At 40.8% G+C, this 23,046-nt stretch overlaps 1 protein-coding gene across 16 annotated transcripts in view; it reads right to left on the bottom strand.

The window, feature by feature from the left end:
- TNRC6C (trinucleotide repeat containing adaptor 6C) overlaps positions 1–23,046 on the bottom strand; it is a 100,884-nt gene that overhangs the window by 31,264 nt on the left and 46,574 nt on the right. For 10 of the 16 annotated variants that reach the window (XM_051634516.1, XM_051634521.1, XM_051634518.1 and 7 more), the window contains exons 5-6: positions 10,362–10,388; positions 6,037–8,628 (exon numbers count right to left, since the gene is read on the bottom strand). In XM_051634516.1, the coding sequence (XP_051490476.1) occupies positions 6,037–8,628; positions 10,362–10,388 (2,619 nt within the window). Of the gene's footprint in view, positions 1–6,036; positions 8,629–10,361; positions 10,389–14,082; positions 14,301–23,046 lie in introns of those variants that run through there. The other 6 variants (XM_051634519.1, XM_051634523.1, XM_051634531.1 and 3 more) reach the window with 2 other exon arrangements.

Raw genomic sequence — 23,046 nt, 5'->3', positions numbered from 1 at the left:
CCACCACTGCAGTGCTACCATATTGCATCTTTATTTTAGGCTCTATTTCTTAAAGCAGCTACAGTTCTCTCAGATACTGATAAAAGCGTATAAGACATTAAAAAATCCAAACGAAGCCAACATGTTCAGGACATGTAGCTTAATAAAGCTCCCTCACTACCAGCAAGATTGTGTTTCAAAACGTAGAACTGAAACAACACCAAAGTTCCATTTCATGAAATTGATTTCCATTTGAAACGGAAATTCTGTGTTCTGAGCTCTTTCAAAGTATCTTAAATTTCTGGTTATTTTAAAGTGTATACAGACAACAAACTGGCAGACACACACATATATAGAAATGAACCTCTATTAAACACAACAACTTCACTGGTGTTGTACCAAAATACTTATTCAATCTTTCTGCATGTATCTTTGAGCCAACTTTATTTCAGGAACACTTTATTTGTATTTCTGCCTCATTGCTCAGGGGGCAACCTTGTCAGGCAACTGCATGTATTCAATCATATTGGCATCTAAAAAAGATTAACTGCAGGCAAATGAAACAGAAAACAAAACATCTCTAAAGCACCAACTAGAATACAGATACAAATAGATAAGAGTGCAGAATACTAATGTTTCCCTGGGTTCATGTGAACTATACTGGAAATTCTAAGTAATGAAATTTATAAAATCCACCTCAAAACACAACTTATATATTGAAAAGATAGAAGTGTGCTAGGTCGTAGAGTAAAAACCTCACAAGAACTGGTCCTTCTGTTGCTCTTTACTATAAATGCAACAACATTGATTAAAGTCCACAGATGTGCAATGTCCAAGTTATTTTGGGTTAAGTGCTTTAAATGCTCTGAGCAGTAAATAATGCGGGATTACAAATAACGAGGGAGCCAACCTTTACTAAAAGGCCATACTTGCTAACACAGGAAAGCAGATAAAATGCATCAACTAAAAGGTTTCAAAACTGTCTTAACAGATTAAATTAAGTGCAGGAAATCAGGAAATAAAACCTGAAGGCTGCTGAAGAAATAACTCGTACACTGCAAAAATTAACCTGGACATAAATTCCCGAGTATTTTTCCTCTCTGTGCTAAGTACCTGGCTGGATTAATGTTACTATCTATGTGCTGCCTTTTTACATCTGCATACCACTCTTATTTTAGGAACTTAAAAATGTAAAGGAAGCTACATTTTTGCAAGACACCAAATTCTACAGGTGAGAGGAAGATATTTACTTTGTGTTCTCCAGGAGTCCCTTTTTTGACCCAGGTTTTTTCCTAGATTTTCGTACAGGTAGAGTAACAGTTCAAAGAGTCTGTGTAGTCGAGCAGCCTGCTTGGTGGTATTTTACAGCACTATTAAATACCTCACAATAAAGGCTGCTCACAAATGTTACAGTGGGTGGACATCTGAAGCTACTTCTAAGATGCTCTACAGAGCTGTCTGGAAGAAAAACACCATCACAGTGGTCAAAAATTCTGCTCAAAGAAAATGTACTGTTTTCTTTCTGAAAATAATATGCAGGTAGGCTTTCCTGAGAAAAGGATCCGTGCCTTAACTAACAGATCTGCACTCCTGTTTTCCTCCAACAGAATAAGCTTTTTTAAGGAGTTCTTCGGTTAGCGAGTGAGGTTTTAATACTAGAGTTTTTAATCACTGTTAGAATTGCAAGAAACAAAAATATCACAGTGTGTCAATAAACATGGACACATTGGCAGAGCTTTGTTTTATTGAAATAAAAACATAATTAACATTGGGCCTCAGCCAACAGGAAATCCTCAAGGGGAAAGTGAAATGTTAACTAAGCTGTGGCAGGATGCAGTTGTTTTCCCTCAAAATAAACCTATAGCCATTTGGATGGCAGAAACTGTTTTCCTTGAAGTTGTTTGGTCTGTGATAATATCAGAGTGTACCACTACATACAGACAAACCAAAATATTAGCACCGTATGTAGGTGAGAAATAAAATTAGGTAGAAAAATGAGATTGTTTACTCAATAGTTACTAGTTAGTCTGCTAATAGAAAATAAAGCTATAGAGAAATGTGTGTGTGTAAAAGGGAGGGTTATTTATATATATACATATATATATATATACACACACACGGGTCACCTGTAACCCTTAACCTTTCAAGTCTTCATTTTCTAAAATGTATTGCAGTTCATGTGGTGGAGCTCTGTGCCTCCTGTATTGCTCAGCATTAGATAAGCTCTTATTTGGCTTTCAAGCAATGAAATTAACCTTGTGTGAAAGAAAATAGAGGGCAGGTTTCTCAGCATCACCCGGCTGTCCCCAGAAATTGGCTGTTAAGAGCTGAGCACCCACAACAGGATTTTAGGAGCATACTAAAGGAGTTCAAAACTGATGTGGTGTCAAATCCACTCTGCTGAAACTTAGAAGTAAGGAAGACACATCACTTAGATCCTCTGTTTCACAGAAATTATGTGCTATGAATGACACATAAATTGCCACTGAGACAACGGCACTGGATTATAACAAGAATAGAGGTGTTCAGAGCTTTCAGAATTTAGAACCGCTTCAGATCTTTAAAACTTAAGCTCTTTATCCTCTAGACTGTAAATTTTGACCTACAATCTCCATAGGGAAGCCTATGTTATCACTGGTTGTTCCTTTGCTCAGCTGGAGGATAGGTGGTTGGAACCCTGCCAGTCCTGAGCTACCCAACAGGAAGAGGAAAGCATCAAGCCCACTCCTCAGTGTTTGGAGGAAGGATCTGGTGCTGTTTGGGATTCAAAAATCTCTTTTAATCAACCCTGTCTGCAAAACCTCTCCTCACTTCTTATTCCCCTTGTATCAAAGGTATTATGCACAAGTAATTTAGATTAAAATTGATTCTAAATCAAAACCACTAGCTTTCTGCTTGTCTTTTTGAACAGCTCACCCATGGTATGGGAGAAAACTCCTAGAACTAGAAAGAACTATGTTTATCACATTACCTATCCTTCCCTCCCCCCAGAAGAAATGAAACTTAATATTATGCATTTTTATCAGTGTGTACCAGCAGCTGCTTCACATCAATAGCTTATAAGTTTAGAATTAAAATAATTTTCAGAACTTCTGGGGGTGGGCAACAACTTGAATAACAAGACTGTAACTTGGCCTCCATTTCTAAAAGATATTATAAACTTAAAACCCCACAGGGACTACTGCTCCTCTGTGAACAGCTACACTCAAGCTGCCCAGCGAAATTAAAATCACAGAATCTTAGCATGGTTTGAGTTGGAGAGGACCTTAAAGATCATCCAGTTCCAACCCCCTGCATGGGCAGGGACACCTCCCACTAGACCAGGTTGCTCCAAGCCCCATCCAACCTGCCCTTCAACACTGCCAGGGATGGAGCAGCCACAGCTTCCCTGGGCAACCTGTTTTAGTGTCTCACCACCCTCACATTAAAGAATTTCCTCCTAACGTGTCTAACCTAAACCTCCCCTCAACTGCTTTGCTTTCTGGATGCCTGTGCCATCTCACAGCTACACCAGACTTCCCTACTCATACAGGAACAGAATCCAGGGTTCCTTCTTCATTATATTCCCTAAAAACAAAGCACCATCATGACCCATGCAGAAGACAAAATGCCAGTGGTAACGACTTAGTTCAAGTCTTGTATGATTTTAGATGAGCACTTAACCTGAGCCCCATGGCACAGTCTTGAATGACACCATCATGCTTTGCATGGAAATGTTGCAGGTGAAATTTTGCTGCAATTACAGGATTCTTGACTCCCTTGCTGCAGAGGTTGGAAAGGCATAGCCAACAACAGGGAACTGGAGTAGGAAAAATAAGGCTGAACAGCATGACAACAAACTGTAAGCCCGTGTCGTAGCAAAGCTGCTCATTACTTGCATCTCATCTTTCAGCTGTCCCAGATGGGACATGATTTGTAGATGTTTAAAGCCTGTGTAAATTTCCACAAAGACCAACAGGATATTGCTCTGCAGCTGCCCTGTGCTACACACAGCGTTAAAAATAGGTCTCCTGCACTTTGAATGGGGAAGCTAATAAGGTCATTTCAAATGACATTTTTTGCTCTCTCTATCCAAGATAAGCAGCAGACTGGCCCTGCTCAGGCACAGGCAAAAGTAAAAATGTGCATAATAAAGACACAGGGGTCTGCTTCCATTTGCAGGTTCAGCAATAATCCTTCAAAATGTTTCCATGTATGGCCGTAATATCTGTACCTGTGTTCACAACTGTAAACATTTGTAAGCATAAATACACAACAAAACGCCTAACGTGTGCCTTCAATAACTTGATCTACATTTTAATATCAGAATCGTATTTTATACTGTCTTCACTATGACTCGATTTGACCTCTTTCATGCCATCTCAAGTATATTCTGAGAGTTGTTTTTGCTTCAGTATCTTAGAATCTTCCTAATGAACATTTCTGCAAGATGCACAATACTCTCATTTTAACCTCGTCATGTGGTAGCTGGAGTGGATGGTTACAAATTAATAAGCAGTTCTCTGACTGCATAAACAGATCACTTCAAAGAAACTCTTCCTTTGCTACCATCTATTCTCCAGAGAAATCACTGGAGATCAACACCAGTTTTGAAATTCCATTTGCCAAATCGGCAGAATTCATAACAGTTAAGTTTTCCTCTGCAAGGAGTTAAGATTATTTGAACAGCATTAACAAGAAATTGCTGGATATGAACAGTTCCAGAAGCACAGATGTAAACATCCAAAAATCAGCTTAATGAAAATTAACTCCTCTAAAATTCCACCCCAAAACCAAACAAAAACCTACTTCCATGATACTACCACTGTAATTAAAAAAATGAATTGCCAGTTCCACGGGTAAAGTTTTGGATTAAACATGGATTAAATGAGTTTAAGGTAAATTAATTATACACCACCTATGTTAGACTGACCAAGTACAAACCTGTTTGAGGATTTCTCTTCCTGGAGCACATTATTTTATTAAACCAGATACTCTCAACTGTTAAAATATTTGACCAGAGTAGGGAACATGAGACTATTTTTACACAGACATTACAGCAAGTTTGAATTATCACAAAACATCAAGGAGAAAAAATGATGGAAGTAAGAGAAGTAGAACCAATCCCACTTGGAGGAAAACACAGTTAAAAAGTTAATATTTAGCCATGACCAAGATGAAACAAAACCTTGGAGAGAAAAATCAGATGAAGAATTTCAAAGAGTATTGCAAGATTAGATTTATTTTGAGAAGTCTGTGGTCAGGATGTAGAGCAGGGCTGCCAGTAACTTTTATTTGAATCCCTCCCCCCTAACCATTTTTCTCATTTTTCCCCATTTTTCTTCCTTGTTGCCTGTCTACAACAGTACTCAATTTGATTACAAAAAATTCTAGATGGTTAAAAACTTGTCTTTGGAACACAGCTGAAGTTAGAATAACTTTTCACAGCCACCCTGAATATTAACATCTTTAACCAATCCAGCTTTATGAGAACCACATAAAACTCCAAGATACTACTCATGCTTGAGACCTGAAGGAGGGAAGAGAACCATTTCTTTATAAAAGGCAACAAGCAGAAGACAGAGAGTCAGTAACATCCTAGATTCACGCAACTGTTAAAAAACATCTGTTGCCAAGAGATATGGCTTGCAGAAAAGAAACAGATGCACAGTGTCTAAACAAGAACAAAGGCTGAGCAATGGTAACAGAAGACAAGAGAAAAAAGGTTAGCAAAAAGACCCCAAACTCTCCAATGGCTGAATTAAAAGAAAATGCAAAATAAGCACGAAGACTTGAAGAAATAAAACAGTTCAACAACCTCAGGATCTATTGCATTTTTTACCAGGTATTGTTTCAAGCCTTTCTTACATTCACTGGAAGTAGGAAGGGTGTGCACCAGGTTGCAGGGGTTCTGTCTTCGAGTCAAGCAGTTAGCACTGCTTCAGAGTAAAAAACCAAACTTTTTCTATGACATAAAATCAGGATTCTGTCCTTACTGTGTAACTACACACTGACGAGGCCAGACAGCATTCAATAATCAGCAGTGCTGTAAATTATCTTACAAAACTATTTTCATACCTGGACCAAGCAGCGGGGACCGGTTCGGCTGGGCACTTGACTGGTGCGACGGCTGAGGTTCAACCATATTTGTGTTGATAATGGTGCTAGTGGTGGTGGTATTGGTTGTGGTACTGCTCTGAATGATAGGATTATTTCTATCCCACATGTTTACAGTCTTGTTGTTGTTGTAATTTGGGTCGCCCCAAGCTGAGGTACCATCATCGATTTCCATCTTGCGGCGAATGGACGGTGGGGATGGCTCTTCCCAGCCAGTTGCCTCACAGTTCTCTTTTTGTTTGGCTGGCACTGGCCCACCAACCCACCCTGACCCCGTCTGTTTTACAGAAGCAGCTCCTCCCCAGTTACTCACATTGTTGTCCTGGGGTTTATTAGCCCAATTTTGCTGAGGGCTTGGCTTTAAAGATTCCCCCCAACTTGTACCTGTATTAGCCTTGCTGTTTGTGCCATTTCCCCACCCACTGGTCCCAGACCTTGTGGAATCATTCCAGCCAGACCCCGATCTATTGTCAGAATCCCATCCAGATCCATTCTTCTTCCCATCACCCAAGTGTCCAGGAACAGATGATGAATCTGTCCAATCTCCACCTCCTGAAGTCCAGCTTGAATTTGATTTCTGTCCATCTCCCCAGTTTTGAGATTTGGGTTTCTGAGGTTCACCCCAGGTAGGTGATTTGTCCTCCTGGTTTGCGGTCCCACTCCAAGCGTGGCCGCTTTTGGCAGCAGCAGCATTATTAACAGTAGTAGAGCTTGCTGACTCTCCCCATCCCCCTGGGCCATTTGGTGCTTTGTTGTTATTGTCTCCCCAACCTGTATTTGTTGGAACAGCTGCCGGTGGAGAGTTGACCCACCCAGATACTGAAGAGGTATTTGTACTGTTCATGATGGACCCATCGTTCTTCCCCCCTGAGTTTGAAGATTGAGTAGCTGCACAACCCCAGGCCTCTGTTCCATTGTCATTCTTTCGTTCAGACCTTGGGGACTCTTCAAATTCCCAGGCAGTGTTTTGCTTTACAGGGGTTTGTCCCCACCCCGTATTGGACAAGACCCTGGGGTCAAGGTCATTTCTTGGCAACTGAACTTGCCCTTGGTCTATCATCCCTTTGTCTCTCCTCCTGCCCTCTCCAGCCCCCTCCCTCCCAGTACTGCCTTCATTTTGACTTCCACTGCTGTCGTTACTTCCTTCACTAGCTGTGGTGCCAGATGCAGCAGCTTTGGCCCAAGAGTTCATTTGTTCATTGCCCTGCTGCATGGCAGGATTCGGACTGGTAACACTCGAGCTATCCCACCCTGTTGATCCTTTCCCATTGATGTCGCTGTTGGAATGCTGGTTTGGGGACTTGCCCCACTCCCCGTTCACACCGTTACTGGTGTTACGGTTGGGGTGGCCCCAAGCTCCAGAATGCATACTACCAACACCACTGCTGCCACCACCCCTGCCCCACGCTAGTACCCCAGGACCAGAAGGAGGTCCCGAATCCCAAGCATTTGCTCCGTTTCCTTCCTTTTGCGCAGCACTGCTGGATCCGTTTTGTTTAGCACTTAATGCTGAGTTCACAGTGTCTCCATTCCCCTGACTGAACCCAGAATTGCTGTTTCCTGTGGCAGGATTACCTGGGGACATCCCCCACACTGAACTGCCCATTCCTTCACCACTGCCCCCACTGACTTGAGAAACTGATGTTCCATTAGCACCAGGAAGGCCTTGCAGGTGGGGCGGGATGATGGCCCCCATACCAACAGCCATCCCCCAGTTCGGCAGTCCATTTGTCTGCATTGCATTGATAGGGTTTGGTGAAGAGTTCATGGGGTTAGTGTTATTTGGTCCATCAGTGTTAAGGTTCTGAGGTTGTACGCTGAAAGACACATTCTGAGAAGTGGACGTTTGTGGTTCTGTGCTCTCTTGCGGCAGCAAGTTTCCCCAAGCACCCAAAGTGCTTGTTGGGTTCCCATTCTGGTTGCCCATGTTCTGACCTATGGCACTGACTGGACTGCAAATACTGGAAGGGTTGCCTGCTCCCACAGTTCCTTCATGTCCGAGTACAGGCCAGGCAGCTGGATTGGCATTAGGGTTAAGGTTAAGATTAATGCCAGCATTCGAGTTGGAAGCACCCCAGCAGTTCTGACTTCTACCATCTCCCATCATGTTGTCCATCTTTCCATCCCCACCACTGGCAGAGCAGTGAGCTAGGCCAGAGCTGGAGCCTGCAGCCACCCCCCACACTCTGGCCGAGTTGCCGTTACCGTTTGCTCCACCAGCTCCAAGGGCACTCTGGTTAGAAGTGCTTTGGACGAGTGCTCCGTTGGCGCCATTATTGCCATTAGTTTTCTTTGTATGTCCAGTGAAGTTGCCTTGGGCACTCCCTGTAGCCATGCTACTGTTCTCTGAGCCACAGTTGGAGGCAGAGTCAGTGTCTGTAGTACATTCTGAGGCAGACTCAGTCTCAGCTCCGGTAATGGAAGGCCACGCTTCCTTGTCAGTCCTGTCTATTATCACTTTATCCCAGCTGCAGTTGCCTTCACTCCTGAAAGCTGGCTGCTGTCCCCAGTGGGAATTCTCATAATGGTCTCCCAATCCACTGTGGCTGAGATCTGAAAGGATTTAACAAGGTTAAAAATTAGTCCACTGTTCAAGCACTGCAAAAGCCCTCTATTAAACACTATTTTACACTGCTAGTCACAACACTGCATTCTGCTAACATTTAGAGTACATTCTATAACGTAATACAGCAATTTTCCTCTCTACAATAAAACAATGCTCATATTTAGTTTTTGGGGTTTTTTGTTTTGTTTTTTAATCTGGAAAACTCTCTATTAAAATAATGGAGTTATTCCACTTTAGAAAAGAGCAATGCAAGTGTTTTGAATCCCTAAGTATACAAGTAAAAATAACAGGCAGGAAATAAAGGAGGACAGCAAGAACACTCATCTGTGTGAAAAATCTGAAAAGCAAATTTGGAAAAAACACAAAAGATAATCTAAGCAGACTCTTCCCATTTATTTTTATTCAATTCTCGCTCTTCAGAGAAACACAAAGAACATCCAATTAAAAAAAAAAAGTAGAAATGTCTGCCTGTCACTAGACATTACACACACACTCAACACACTATATTCATCCTGCATTTATGTTTTCAACCCTTCCTGTAAATGAAGGAGCAAATCTGGACAGACCTCTTCACTGTTTGGTGTCAATTATACATTTAAACACCACTACTGGAATTTACACTCCAGCAGAGAACTTGGGCATTTCTAAATAGCAGACTCTTTTGTCAAGAAACTCATTTCTGAAAGGATTGATGTGTGGCTTAAACTTTCTTTTGCACTTGCGCATACAGTTCAGTTTCCCCCAAACCCATGAGAATCAATGCTATATTGTACAAATAGCCAGAAGACACTCTCTTCAGAGCACCACCCACATCAAACACAAATGCTAATCCAAAAAATTAAACAAAAGCTCTTGAGCACCTAACTGCTTGCTGGGGTACCATGTAAAATTGGAAGACAACGCTTCTCATGCTAAGACTTCAAGCTTAGGTGAAGTTTTTTGCATGTCCTCGCCATCCCACTTGCTCTCTACAAGATTTCTAGTACAGATTACTCCTTTTAATTTCTTTTGATATAAACTTTATAATAAGTAATTCAGTCTGATCCTAGGGATACACATTAGTGACCACCTGCAGAAGAGTTCCTCTTAACTGGTTGTCTAAATAGGCAGAAAACTTCAGATACCTAAGTTAGGAATTTTGGATGCAAATTACTTTTAGTTGCTGAAAATCTACAGAAACATTACTTTTTAAAAATTCTTTTAATAAAAGTAATGTTTTGTGGGGAAGACGGATGCAACAAACCTCCCAAATAAGCTGTTAACAGTGGATGCCTAAGATGTACTTAATTAAATCACAAATATTTTGGTGTGATTAGCTCCTCTAACTGCCTCCAATTAGAGGTGTTCTCATACTGCAGAAAATTGTTCCAGGAATAAAAAAAGCTCTCTCTCTGACATAGTCTTCTTATTCACACATGTCACCTGTAGCTTTGCAAGGAAGAGGGGGGGTGATTACTTGGTTGCCTCATGAAAATTTATCAGGATGGAGAAAGAACACGCTAAACCAGGACAAACTGCACCTTGCCTTTTTTTTTTTCTTCCCAACTTAAAACAAACTTAAACAAAAATGTGAATGCTAGAGAGAAGGGAAAGCAGTCTTAGCTCATCACTTATCTTTTCATGATGCCAGGAAAAGCCTAGCATTTCACAGGAAGAGCAAAAAATGGACATGTACACAACAAATCCAAAAGAGCACGTGAAAGGAGCCACTTGGATTTACCTGGATTCTCCCCCCTACATGCAATGGCTGGAAAGGAAGAAAGCATCAGGTTATTCCTGGATAAAGCTGACAGGTCACATTGCAGAGCTGAGGAGGAAGGTTGAAAATTTACCTGACAATCTGTGTTTGCTGTACAGGTGTTAAATAGAGACCAGAATCCCAGATTAGACATGAGAGGTGAAAGAAAGCCTGTGAAATGACTTTGAAAGGGTCAACAGGGTCAGAAAAATGAGCCAAACAGCATCCTTAGCAGAGCAGAAATGAACAAAGGAAAAAAAGTGGCGGCAGGCCGGGCCAGGAGATAAGAAGTTGAGGCAACCAAACCATCAGATAAGAGGAGTTCTGTGAGATTCTTTTCAACACTGTGGGTGGTGAGATTCGACAGTACATTTCAGAGATGACAGAAGATTTAAAAGTGGCTTAAAACACACTGTTGCAACAAAAAGGGCTTGTCAAAACCAAAACTGAAGCTACCTGTGTGAGTGCCTGGGAGAACGATGGTGCTGCCCAAGGCCAATGAGAGTGTCTGTGCATGGCAGGCTTAAGGATTAAGAGCCCAGCACAAGGTGTCTCAAAACTCACAAAAATGGCACTATCAAGATGAGATGAAAGTGAGCTACTTGTTCGATCATTCTTTATTTTTCTCTCTTGCAAAGATGGTGTTAAACCAATGCTCAAGTTTGAGCACACGTGGGGAACAGAAAGTAAAGAGAAAGGGGTGGGAATGGAAGAGGATTTAGAAAGATTGTGAGAATAGGGAGCAAAATGGTTCATTAAATAAGACACCAGGATTTTGAAGAGCACTCCAAGAAACAAGCAGAAAAAAAAAATAAATTATGAAGGGGAAGAAATGTGAGGACCAAGAGATAATCATGTTAGAAGTAGAAAATAGCAGCTCCTTTTACTGAGGTGGAGATTACTCCCCCAACAACAAGCACTGACTAACCAGAAAGTGGTTATTTTAAAGGGATTTCAATTTTTTTTTTTTTAAGGTGACAAAATAATCAAGGCCCCCCTGGAGCAGCAGTACTACCTGTGCTGTGCCTTCCCTGCTCTGGAGCCAGGGGGATCACACTGGTACTTCTCACAAAAAAGAAGAGCAAAAAGAGACATGCAACAACTTCATAGGTCCAAACAGTTACTGAAACAATTGGTTCTAACACCAAAGGCTGCTGCTCTAAAACTTAAAAGAAACAGGACAGAAAAAGAGAATGAAGAAAGTTCACATTATAAATGGAAAGCTGCAAAACCTGTGATTTTGCTGCAGGACAAACATAACAGTTAAGAGTACAGAACTGATCCTGAACAGAGGACTTTTTACACTCCTGTCTCTGGAAGCAAATAACCAAGACATTTTTTATTTCCTCTAGATTAAAATAAATTAATTCCATAATCAAATAACCAAAGAGTAGCACAGTCTTACTTAATTGATAGGAATTTAAGCATTTGGGGAAAATGATGAAAGCAAAATATCTTAAACAATTAAATGAAGAAAATTTTAATTTGGTTGTGTTATTTTAAAACACAGAAATTTCCCTCCAACTTTCTAGGAAACCAACTCTTCACAAAAAATGCCAATATTTTCTTTTCAAAGCTGTTAAGACTGAAAGGGGAAACACATTTTAAAAATTAATTCTTAAGAATCAGTTCCCCTTTATTTATGCAAAGGTCAGAAATAAAGCACTGCAGCTCACTAGAAGCATTTCTACCCTTCCTCTGTGACATAAGCAAAGATTTTAAGCAAAGCATCAGGAACAGGGACCACTGGTATCTTGTGGTAGCAAATCTTAATGCTGGTACACTGCAAAGCAAAACTGATTTTAAATTAATATTTTGAGTTTTAAAATCTTAATTATGCATCTTTTAAAAAATACTGTTCCCTTGATTAATAATATTTCTTCAGCAATCAGGAAAGCTAATCTGAGAATAATAGCTCAATTTAGTTTTAAAGTAGTGTACCACTTCTGTCAAATTGCAATCATCCATGCCACCTGAAAAAGGCACAGCTTTGATCAGTGTTCCCAATAAACACGGGCAGTGTATTTGTTTGTTCTGTGTTGGTTGGGGTTTTTTTAGTAATATCCTTAATGGGGTAGGAGGAGATTGCTGCTGTTATTACATACTGAACCCGATGTACTTCACCAACTTCAGTTTAGTACTTACTAAAAATAGAAAACTGTTTTGGCTGTGTTTAATAATAAATATTAAAAACTAGTTAAAAAATAAGTTTAAGATTTACACAGATTATGACAAAGTATGAGTGAAAAGGGAGAAGCTGTAGCATGCAATTCCTAGGAGAGCAAAATACTCTGCCTGCACAAGCAGCTCACCCAAACCTTCAATCCTCTTCTGAAAATGTCATTTACAATAATATATTTCATTTTTATTCTGCTGAGTTAAAAAAGCAAGCATCTTCATAACTTCGTTACTGTAATTAGTTCAAATGCTGTGCAGTACAACTCTACATCCTCAACTATAATGTAACACTCAGCTGATTTAAGAACCAAAGCATGGAGAGGGTGCAAAATGGCAAAGCCTGGGAGAAACTTTTAACGACAACCACATTATTAATAAATTTTGCTCATCCAATTTTAAATCAGATACAACAGTGATTCTCCCTCTTTCTACTATTTTTCAATTCATGTTAGTCAGTAACAACCACTATTGGCTCATCCTGTCCTGCCCACAGGACTGATTACAGACAGTGGGGTTGTTTGCTTTGACGTGCAGAAGGAAAAATCCCAAAGGCCACTGACACTCCTACTGGGGATTTTACTTGTCACACAAAGGTTAGTGACTGAGTAGGAAGGCAAGAAAAAAGAATTACTTTCTTTCCCCAGAAGAAACAGTTCTCATTTCAACACGAGCAGATCTTTAAAAGACTAGATATTAATTTTTTCTAAATGAGTTAAATAGGCACCGCCAGGAAACATTTTAAGTGCTAGATCAAATGTAGGCTAATTTCACAAGAGAAAAAGAAAAGATGAGACAAGCATCTATTCTGAAGAACAAAATATAATTAAGTAGAAAATCTGGGAACTGTAGTGCTAATATTTTAGGTTACCTGCTACGTACAGCTCTATGCACAAGCTGTCTGACGACAAATATGAGAACTGCCAGCTATGTGAAGTCACTTACAAAGCTAACTTACAAGAAGTCTCACAGATGTTACAAAGCTGAAATTCTGCATAGCATACATAATGTAGAAAGACAGAAAGAGACGGAAGCATCGAAAAAAAGCAGCTTTATTTATTTTAAACCTAAACCACAGCTAAGTACCAAAGAGGGAAAGCCTGTCATCCTGTTTTTATTTTCTGCACTACGACATTAAAATGTAGTTCCTCTCCTCTGATGCTGAAAGCTTTTAAATGCATTAAGAAAGCAAGCAAAAACAAACAACATTTTTTTCACTTTTAGTAGAGATTCCACTAAACGCTACCTCTCCAAAACAAAAGCAGCAGCAGAAAACACCAAATAATTGCATTTCCCTGCTCAGTGCAACGTATCGTTTGCAAGCAGCTCGCTGCGAAGACGCCATTTTATCAAACCTGAAATGCAGCCAAGAGCTCAGGACGCTGCTGCTTGCTCTCTGAAATGTTATGTAATAAACTGATTTAACAGAAGCAGATGCTATTTTCTCAGGGTTAGGGTTGCTTTCTCTCTCTCTCTCTTTTTTTTTTTTTTTTTTGGCTCTAAAAAGGGCTGATGGGTAATAAAATACCTGAAGAAAGGAGCCGCCCAACCATCCTAGGAGACGCTACATTGTGTGCAGAGCTGTTTCTACTCCTGCATCTACGTTCTCCAGGGCTCCCGGCTTCAATATGTCGGCTGTGTACAGTGTGAGCCTCATCCTGTAGAGCTGCCAAGAAAATCTCTCCGTGCAAGCGTGCGCCCAGACAACCTGCAAGCTCGGCCGGGCCTCGGCTGCACTGGCTATGGAAATGCCCTTTCCACGCACAGCCCTCCTCCCCCTTCCCCTCGCTCTGCTCCTTAACTCTAGGTGAAGGTATCAACAGAGTAGGATTTTTAAGCTTTGATTATCTAATTGCAGCTGACACTAAACCGATCTTCCTTCCTCTTTAAATTCTTTCAACTGTCACAAAACATTTTCACTTCAGGACCCAGCTACAATTAGCACCCTAGCTGCTTTTCTCCCGCTTTTGAAAGTCAGCCAAGAGAAGACGTGGGTGCTGCCGACTGCCTGTACGGGCAGCAGCTCCTGCCTGGTGTGCTCCCTGCCTGCCCCAACCCCAGATCCTACCCCACGTCCCCCTGCCTGCTCCTGCCTCCTGCCCCATGTCCTCCTGCCTGCCCCAACCCCAGTTCCTGCCTCCTGCCCCACGTCCTTCTGCCTTCCCCCAACCCCAGCTCCTGCCCCACGTCCCCCCTGCCTGCTCCTGTCTCCTACCCCACGTCCTCCTGCCTTTCCCCAACTCCAGCTCCTGCCCCAGCACCAGCTCCCACCACTCCCCAGGGCAGAATCGAACCGAGTCCCAGCTGTATTTTGGCAGGCTGCCAAGCCCTTAATGACTTCCCTGCCTCTATCTGAAAAAGATCTAAAGTGGTAAACATGAGAGCGTATTAATCAAAGGAGCTGTTGTTTATCAACGCAGAGAGCTGCCCTCAACAACACAGCCCCGGATCAGGGTGCTCTCTGCCTCCTGCACAAACAGGGACCATCTTTTAACCACGGCAGGCTAGAAAGCACTGGGTCTCTTTAAGAGGTATGAACACACAGAGTGTGAACAGAAGGGAGAAGGGGGGTGGGGGGGGGAGGAGGGACAGATGACAGATTCACATTTTCAGGACCTACATATCATCACAAATTCTGAGAACACACACAGAGAACTTTTACCAATGAATATATAAGAATCTCAGCAGATAATTTACACACCAACATCCAGTATGTCTAATACGCTCCTATACAATTATTTCCCCTTCTCACTTCCTTGTTCTTCCTCCTCCTCCTGTCTGCCCTAAATACATATTAATTACGCAGTAAACAGAGCACGTTTTAAATTTGCTGTTTTGACTCTTGTCAGGTGTTCATCTGAGCAGTTTCACCCTTCTGCACTGGACTGCGCACAACTGATGGCTCTTTAAAGGTTTGGCTGCATTCTCAGAATTGCTGCCACTTCACTACCAAAGCACAATTGCTGCTGCTATTCTTGGCTCAAGAACTGTTCTACTAAAGGACTCCTGAAAACAGTCGGTTTCCTTCTGAAGACATTTATTCTCTCTTTCTTTGCAATGGTCTCTGCATACTGGATGGGTTTAACCTCCTTTTAAACAGCAAGATGAATGAAAATCAAATCTGTTTGGTTTTGTTTCCATTCACAAACCTATTTCAAATGCAAATAGACACTAAGCTTGAGAGCGAATTTTGCAATAACTGTAAAATCAAAGTATTGTTGTGATTATATTCCTTTATATCAGCTATACATAACTGACGTTTTTATTAGTTAAAACGGTATCTCCAAAATGGAAGAGAAGATTGTTCACGTAGCTTCTATTTTTCTGATTAATATTTTAAGCTTCTTGAAATCTACTTCAATGTACAGAGGCAGGTACTGCTGAAGAGCACAACATCCAGGGGACTGTGTTTATCAGACAGGGTCTGTAGGAAGGCCATGCAGAACCCCAGAGAACAGTTAGTCAACGTTCAGGGGCAAAATAAAGCACAGCTTCCATTCCAGCCTGTGCTGGAGGATGAGTGGCTGTTCCCTTCCAAACGTTCCATCTTGTAGCAACCTCAGCAGGGCACGAGTCTGATAAATTTGCTAAATCCTTATAGATACTTAATGACTAAAGAAGAGGACTTGAGGTCACATAGACCGCTCACCTGACCTAAGAAACTATTCCTAAGGGACATTTGCCCAACCCAGCAAGGAAGTCCTCCAGCAACAGAGACTGCACATTCCCAAGTGCTGTCTCACTTCTTAAGATAGCTTTCATACAGGCACATTTTGCCTAATGTCCAACCTTTATCTTCCTTTTGAAATTTAAGCCCATTATATTTCTTATCTGATCCATCACAGGCATACAGAACATATCTTTTTCTTCCTTGCAGCAGGCATTTAGGTATTTCTGCATTTCTAATTTCAGTCTTTCTTTGACTTGGCAGCTCCAGCTCCTTCACCCTTTGCAAGGCCTGTTTTCAAGATTTCTGTTGCATTCCTCTGCTCTTCTTCCTGCTGGTGCACTTTTCTGAATGCAGTCCCCCAAACAGGATTCAATATTCAAAGGTCTTACCAGAAGTGGCTCCAAAAAGCAGTATCATTTATTTCCCTCAGTATGCCTGTCTTCTGCAACCATTAATCAGATGTACCCTGTGACCAACTCTAGATCCATTTTTGCAATGTTATACTCACATATTTTTGTACAGAGCTGTTCTGGTCAAAATAAAGAACCTTTCCTTTTTCCTTCTTATTCAATGACACAGTTTTCTCAGCATTATTCTATTTTGCAATTTTGTCTTACAGTTGCTTTCTCCAGTTTAACATCATTAAGAACTCTAAGGAAGGCTGCTGTTTGTAGCCAAAAGAGTGATGCAAGTATCAGGGTACAAATGTGCCTTCTCACTCAAAAGGTTCTCATTTTGCCAATAAGGACTGACAGCCCCTCCCTGTCTACAGCTTCCTGAGCAGTTATGACAATTCTTGCAGTAGTTTCATCTTATACTTCCCACTTATTTACACCACCACACACCCATCATAAGAAAATCTTCCGAGACACTAACAAAGGCTGCACAAACTCAACTTCTAGGACACAGTCTTCCCTCCCACTTTGCAGTACCTGTTGCACTGCTGGCGGGGAACGACTCTCCTTTGGCACGACCTGCTCTCCACAAACCCACTTTGCCTCTGTTTTTCTCTCTTGCACAGTTGTAAATGCAAAAAAAAAAAAAAAGCTGCTTTGGGGGTTTTTTTCCAACATAATTCTAGCAGATTACAATCACTGATCTGTGATCACCCAGTTTCTCCTTTCTCACCTTTTAAACCCAGCTATTTTCTGTTTTCTAGTTCTCACACTGAAAGAATGCTGGTGGACCAGACTGCTCCAACCCATCCACAATGCAGCCTACTACAAATTTCATCACTTCTAGACAGTTTGAAATACTTTATTTCCTTTAAGTTCTCCAACTCGCTGTAGCTTTATTCTAAGCCAATAATTAGTTTATATATGTAAAGGGAAAAGCATTTATAGTATTCTTGATGCCATCTATCAACAGCTCTCCCTGTCGAACATCACGTAAGTTCCCTTGGCCCTTCTTTCACTAATAGGCTTAGGAAAAAGTCTGGGTTTTGTTTCCTAAAAGCTACAGACATATTTGGTTTACATTTGTTCCTTTTAGTTCCATAACTGTTTCCTGAGCTGTACAAATTCAGCTTTCTGATAATTTTCACATACTATTGCTCCCTTTCTGCTTTTCCCAAGGACTAAACTCTTACTTCCCAGTCACTTTGACCTTGGGGAGTTGCTTTCTACTTTTTCATTCTCCACTATCAGATAGGTCTTGCTACTTGGTCTCTTCAGAGGCTTTGTCAGAAAACTGCCATCTGCACATTTTAACAACTTGCCAGACTCTTTGTCTCCTGACCTTTTTTTCTGTCCAGACAACTGGGCAGTTGATGTATCTGGCTATCACTAGAGCACAGCAGCCTACACTGAAGCTCAAGGTAAGATGCAGGTTTACTGATTTCAAAGCAAAAGGAGTGGCCTTTGAGACATCATGTGTTTACACATCCCCACTCTTTGAAAGTGAGGACAGCAAAACTGTAAAGGCACCTCAGTTATTTATCCTTTTACAGATTTCTATTTTCCTTCTCTCGGTAAAAAATTCTAATCACTGTCAAATAGATTTGAAGCAGCAGATTTATTTTTCACACTCTGCTGCCTGATGTCAGATAACACACACAATACAGAAAAATTCATTCCAAAGATTAGTTTGCTGATGAGTTTTTACCATCATTTCTCATTCACAATGCCCCCATTTGTGCTACAGAGTGGTTGCTACTTCTCTATCTATATTCAAACCACTATATGGAATTTTTGAACATTTACATGGGAGACAAAACCCTTTACTAGCTGAGACTCACTGCTCACAGACTCTCCCATTACTGCATTTCAGAAAACATTCCTCACTCAGGGGGACATCCAGACAGTACTTACTGGCTAGATCCCATCGCCATGTTAGCTGCTCCATATTTGACTTTACACAATGTTTTTTTAACTCCTTTTGTCTAAATACATACCTGTCATTTGTGCCCTTTGGTAACACTGCCTGCTTTCCAGAGACACGTACCAGACATCAAGCAATACAGAATGTTAAATAAAGCCCTGGAGAAAATACAAGAAACATACTGGAACAGGTTGCCCAGGGAAGCTGTGGCTGCCCCATCCCTGGAAGTGTTGACAGGCAGGTTGGATGGGGCTTGGAGCAACCTGGGCTGGTGGGAGGTGTCCCTGCCCGTGCAGGGGGTTGGAACTGGATAATCTTTAAGGTCCCTTCCAACCCAAACCACTGTATGATTCTATGATAACCACCACTCATGCAGACTCCGGTGGTACCTGGACACTCCTCTGCAACACTAATTCAGTGAGACTACTGGCAAAAGACTTAACCAGAACAAAATACTGATAATGTCCCTATTGTTAAAACAAGTGGCATCACATCAAATTGGATCCCACTACCAGGAAACCTTTCATTGTGGAAAGCCTGTGTGTAGTGATGAGCTGTTCAGTGAACTGCTCTGCAAATTATGGCCAACACCTGGTCAAGTGATGCAAAACTAGAAAGCTGTTGAAGTTTTATTGCACTTGAAGCATCACCTGCTTGCTACATATACTTATGTTCCTCAGCGGCAGCAGAAACAGCCAATAGTTGTGTTTACAAAAGAAACATCACCATGCTCATTCCTGCAATCAAGATCAACAGCCATGATAGAACAATTAACTTTTTTCAGCTACTAGGTAGTACACTTTAAAATGTGCATTTGCTACAGAAAGTGTGAAAAGATGTAGACAGAAGGTTTCCAAGTAAGGTGAATAAATATACGTGATCTAATCCTCACTTTCTACTTTAGACTGTGTTCAGTGTTTTAACCATTACGTACAAAAACCACTGCTTATGGAGGATACAGGATAAATCAATTTGATCCTTAACTTTCCAACTAAAAGCAAAACCACGGTGACATTTTGCCAACAAAGCCACGGTGCTAGTGGAATTACAGAATACAAGCCCAAAGAGATAAAAGTCCAGCAAATTGTTTCCATTGGGGCAGTTTTCACATGTGTTTGATTAGGTAAAAATCAGCCTGTTTGCCATGCCTCCAGGAAATGAAGCTCCATCTTCTTTCAGACTCCTGAAATGAGACTTCATGTGCTACAGACCCACTTTTGCATATGCATGCCATCACACAGGACAGCCAGCTCAGCTGGGTAATGGTTCCAACATGCATTTACCCTGAGGGTTACTACTACTTTGCTAGATCTGGTGACACAAATCAAAGCTTATCTGTGTGCTCCAATTGTACCGACTTTAGGAGAGAGATACTTTCTCCCTAAAACGTCTTCCCTAATTTGACTTTACAACTGTATAAAATCACTCTATGAGGAGGAACTCTGAAGTAACCCACAACTAAAGGACTGGATGTTTGAAACATGTGTTGTCAGACATCATTTTAACAGTAAGCAATGAATATGCAAACTGCAGCTCAAGAAATCTTGGAACTTGAAATGAAACTTCCAGCTTCATAGAAAAGTTCAGCACAGAATCTGGCACCAACCTACGGCAGGACAATAAATCTCTGGAACTGCTGTCAAATTCTCACTTCCCAGAAAACATGAGACAGAACAAATTAAAAGTGTGACTCTTCAGCCTCCACAATGTTTGAGTGTTTTCTCATTTTGACTGCGGCAGGAATTATTTGCTTTCATTTCTTTTTAGACTTTGTAAATACACATTAAGGATCCATTCCACAAAATACTCTACGGGCCAATACAAGAGAAGTGCAGAAGTTTCATCATGACTCCTGCAGGACATGGTCCATTTCTTCTAAGCCAATGGATGTTGGTGTCATATTGCTAAATTGCAGAAAAGTGAAAGGCATCTTCAAGATAAACTGATTCTTTCTTCTGATCTTTGTTCTTATAATCATCAAACACACAGTGGTTGCCCAGAGACTCTTACACAAACTTCGTAATTTGTTAAGAAACAAAGAAGGATATATTACTTGCTATTTTTAATCTCCCATGGTAGCTTCCAGAAATTACTTTAATTCTTTTAGATCACACAGTAAAAGGATCATTGCACTGATGCCTCACACCTTAAAGAAGTTAACCATTCACTGCATTTATCTGATTTAGTAGACAAAGTGGGGTGGGAAGGGATAAAAAGCTCCATCTTTAAGTAAAAATAACAAACTGGACTAGATATTAGAATCCTGCTCATAAATTATAGATACATTTTTCCTTCAGTGTTATCACAAAAAGGATTACAGAGCAGGCACATCAAGAATGAGCTTTGTAGCCCAAGATAAATGTTCCAGACAAAGACCTACTCTACAAAAAACTGTGTCTAGTACTTACAGGAAATAGTTTCATTCATAATATTTAACAATGAACAAAAGACTATTTTAAAGGGATAAGATTTCTAAAATATTTTATGCCATTTGAAATGTTTTAATTTCTTCTGTTAACAGTTTGTCTAGTTAACACTTTACAGATTACCTTATAAAAGAAACAAAAAAGTCACCACTCCCACCCACTCCAGTAATATTTCTGGATGATAAACGTGACAAAAAATTTATTAGTGGTCATTAATTTCCACTTCCCTTATATTGGCAGAACATCCTTTTTATTTCATGGCATTGCAGGTAAGAGTTCTGATAAGTGTTTTGGATAGGCCAAGGAGGTAGATAACAGAGGCTGCTGATAAGAGAATAAAGAGATAAAATAGTGTGATTTTTACAGTGAGAAGGCTGGCAATGCCTCTCTAAGAGCCTTCCTCATATCCACAGTTATAAATAGGGCCTGGAAGGAATGTGATTGCATAATTTCAAGTTCACTGTGAAGGAATATGACTGTATAAAAAGAAAAGTTACAGACATGACTTTACATTAAGCATCTTCTGGATTCAAGTGTACAACGATCCTTGCACTTTGATTAATACCAGTCATCCATCAAAAGAATGCTACTATTGTTCATCAGGAGGATAAAGAAGCCACATATAGAGACCTCCTTGGGTAGAATCCAGCAGAAGTCTAATGAGCTCTGGTTAGGCAATCAGGTTACCAGAGAGCCAGAAAGCCCTGAGAACTGATGTGCTATTGACTGTCTCTAGACTTTGAAGACACCTGAGCATGTTTACAAAGTGATTGCTCTTCTGCAGTGTTTAGAGAGACAATGCTCAGGGCTGTTCAGAGAGACAAAATTTCCTGTTCGAATGTGCATCAGGTACCTGCACTGATTCTTCTGGACAACTTTGATTATTTTGTTTCTTCCCTTCACCTCCTCAGAGAACTTTTACTTGCCAAGACTCTTTAGCAAATGAAATAGGCAGGGAACCAGAGACAGACATTTAAAGGAATACAGGTCCTACTGATGACAGAAGAGAGCAAAATGCTTCCTTCTGACAACATATTGCTCAGAATCCTCGTGTTTAAATGTCTTTATTTTCATATTCACTGTGGGAAATAGTTCTTTTTCTTCCCCACATAAGTCTAAACAAAATAGCGCCCCTGGCAGCGGCCCATGACATTCACAAACACGTGACCCAGTTTGAATTAATTTTCATATAAAATCCATTATTTCAGTGCTGGAGGTTTCCAGGATACAGAATCCCAAATCTCAAATCTTAACAGCTGAGAAGAAAAGGTTTTTGCCTTCCCCAGATATTCTTCTTCTTTACTCTTTATGCTCATCAAGACGAAGACGAAGCCAGTAAGAGAGACCAAGTAAGACTGTCAGTATGTGTTTCATTCCTACAAAAGGTCTCTCAGGAGTGAGATATGCCCCTCAGCCTCACAAAGCAGCCAGGCACACAGCTGTCGTGGTGATAAACCGAGCTACAGAGACTCCTTTTTATTTCCCTCCCCCCGCCCTCCTGTGACTAAGTAGTTAGTAAATGAACTGATGCTCCCCCTGCTGGAAAGAGAAATAAATGAGCTCTAGTAATTCAGCAAGTTCCTTCTGTAAGGAAGATGCAACCATTAAAGTCTCAAAACACAACCTCCTGCATTTAGCTTGTCTAAGATTCTCTTTCCTGCATCAAGATCTGTGCACAGATTTTCAGGTGTTTCTGGAAGTTTTTGGTGTTTGACTTTACATAGTAAACAACAACCTGACAATTTCGATTTTGTGCACTAATTGCTTTCAAGTGGTACTTTTGCTAAGAATTTGACATGGTTAACGTGTTTTGTGCAATATGGAATAATCCAATCTGAAGAAGAAAAGCTGCTATACTCCTCCTCCTATTTTGTACTTGCTTTTACTGCACTCTCAATTTTTCCAACGGTGACAGAAAAGCAGCAAAAGCGTAAAAAAGGCAAACTAATTCAACAGTGTAAAACATCTGCTGATAGCTTCCAGGCTGCCAAACTACAGAAACAAGTGCTTATTTTATACAGCAAGTTAAACTAGGAATCAGGAAAGTAAGTCTAAAGCCTCAAGGTACAAATGCATC

Source organism: Apus apus, chromosome 17 (genome assembly GCF_020740795.1).
Source record: "Apus apus isolate bApuApu2 chromosome 17, bApuApu2.pri.cur, whole genome shotgun sequence".
Lineage (NCBI taxonomy): Eukaryota > Metazoa > Chordata > Aves > Apodiformes > Apodidae > Apus > Apus apus.
The sequence above is the reverse complement of the archived record's forward strand: the minus strand, read 5'-3'. Positions and strand labels throughout refer to the sequence as shown.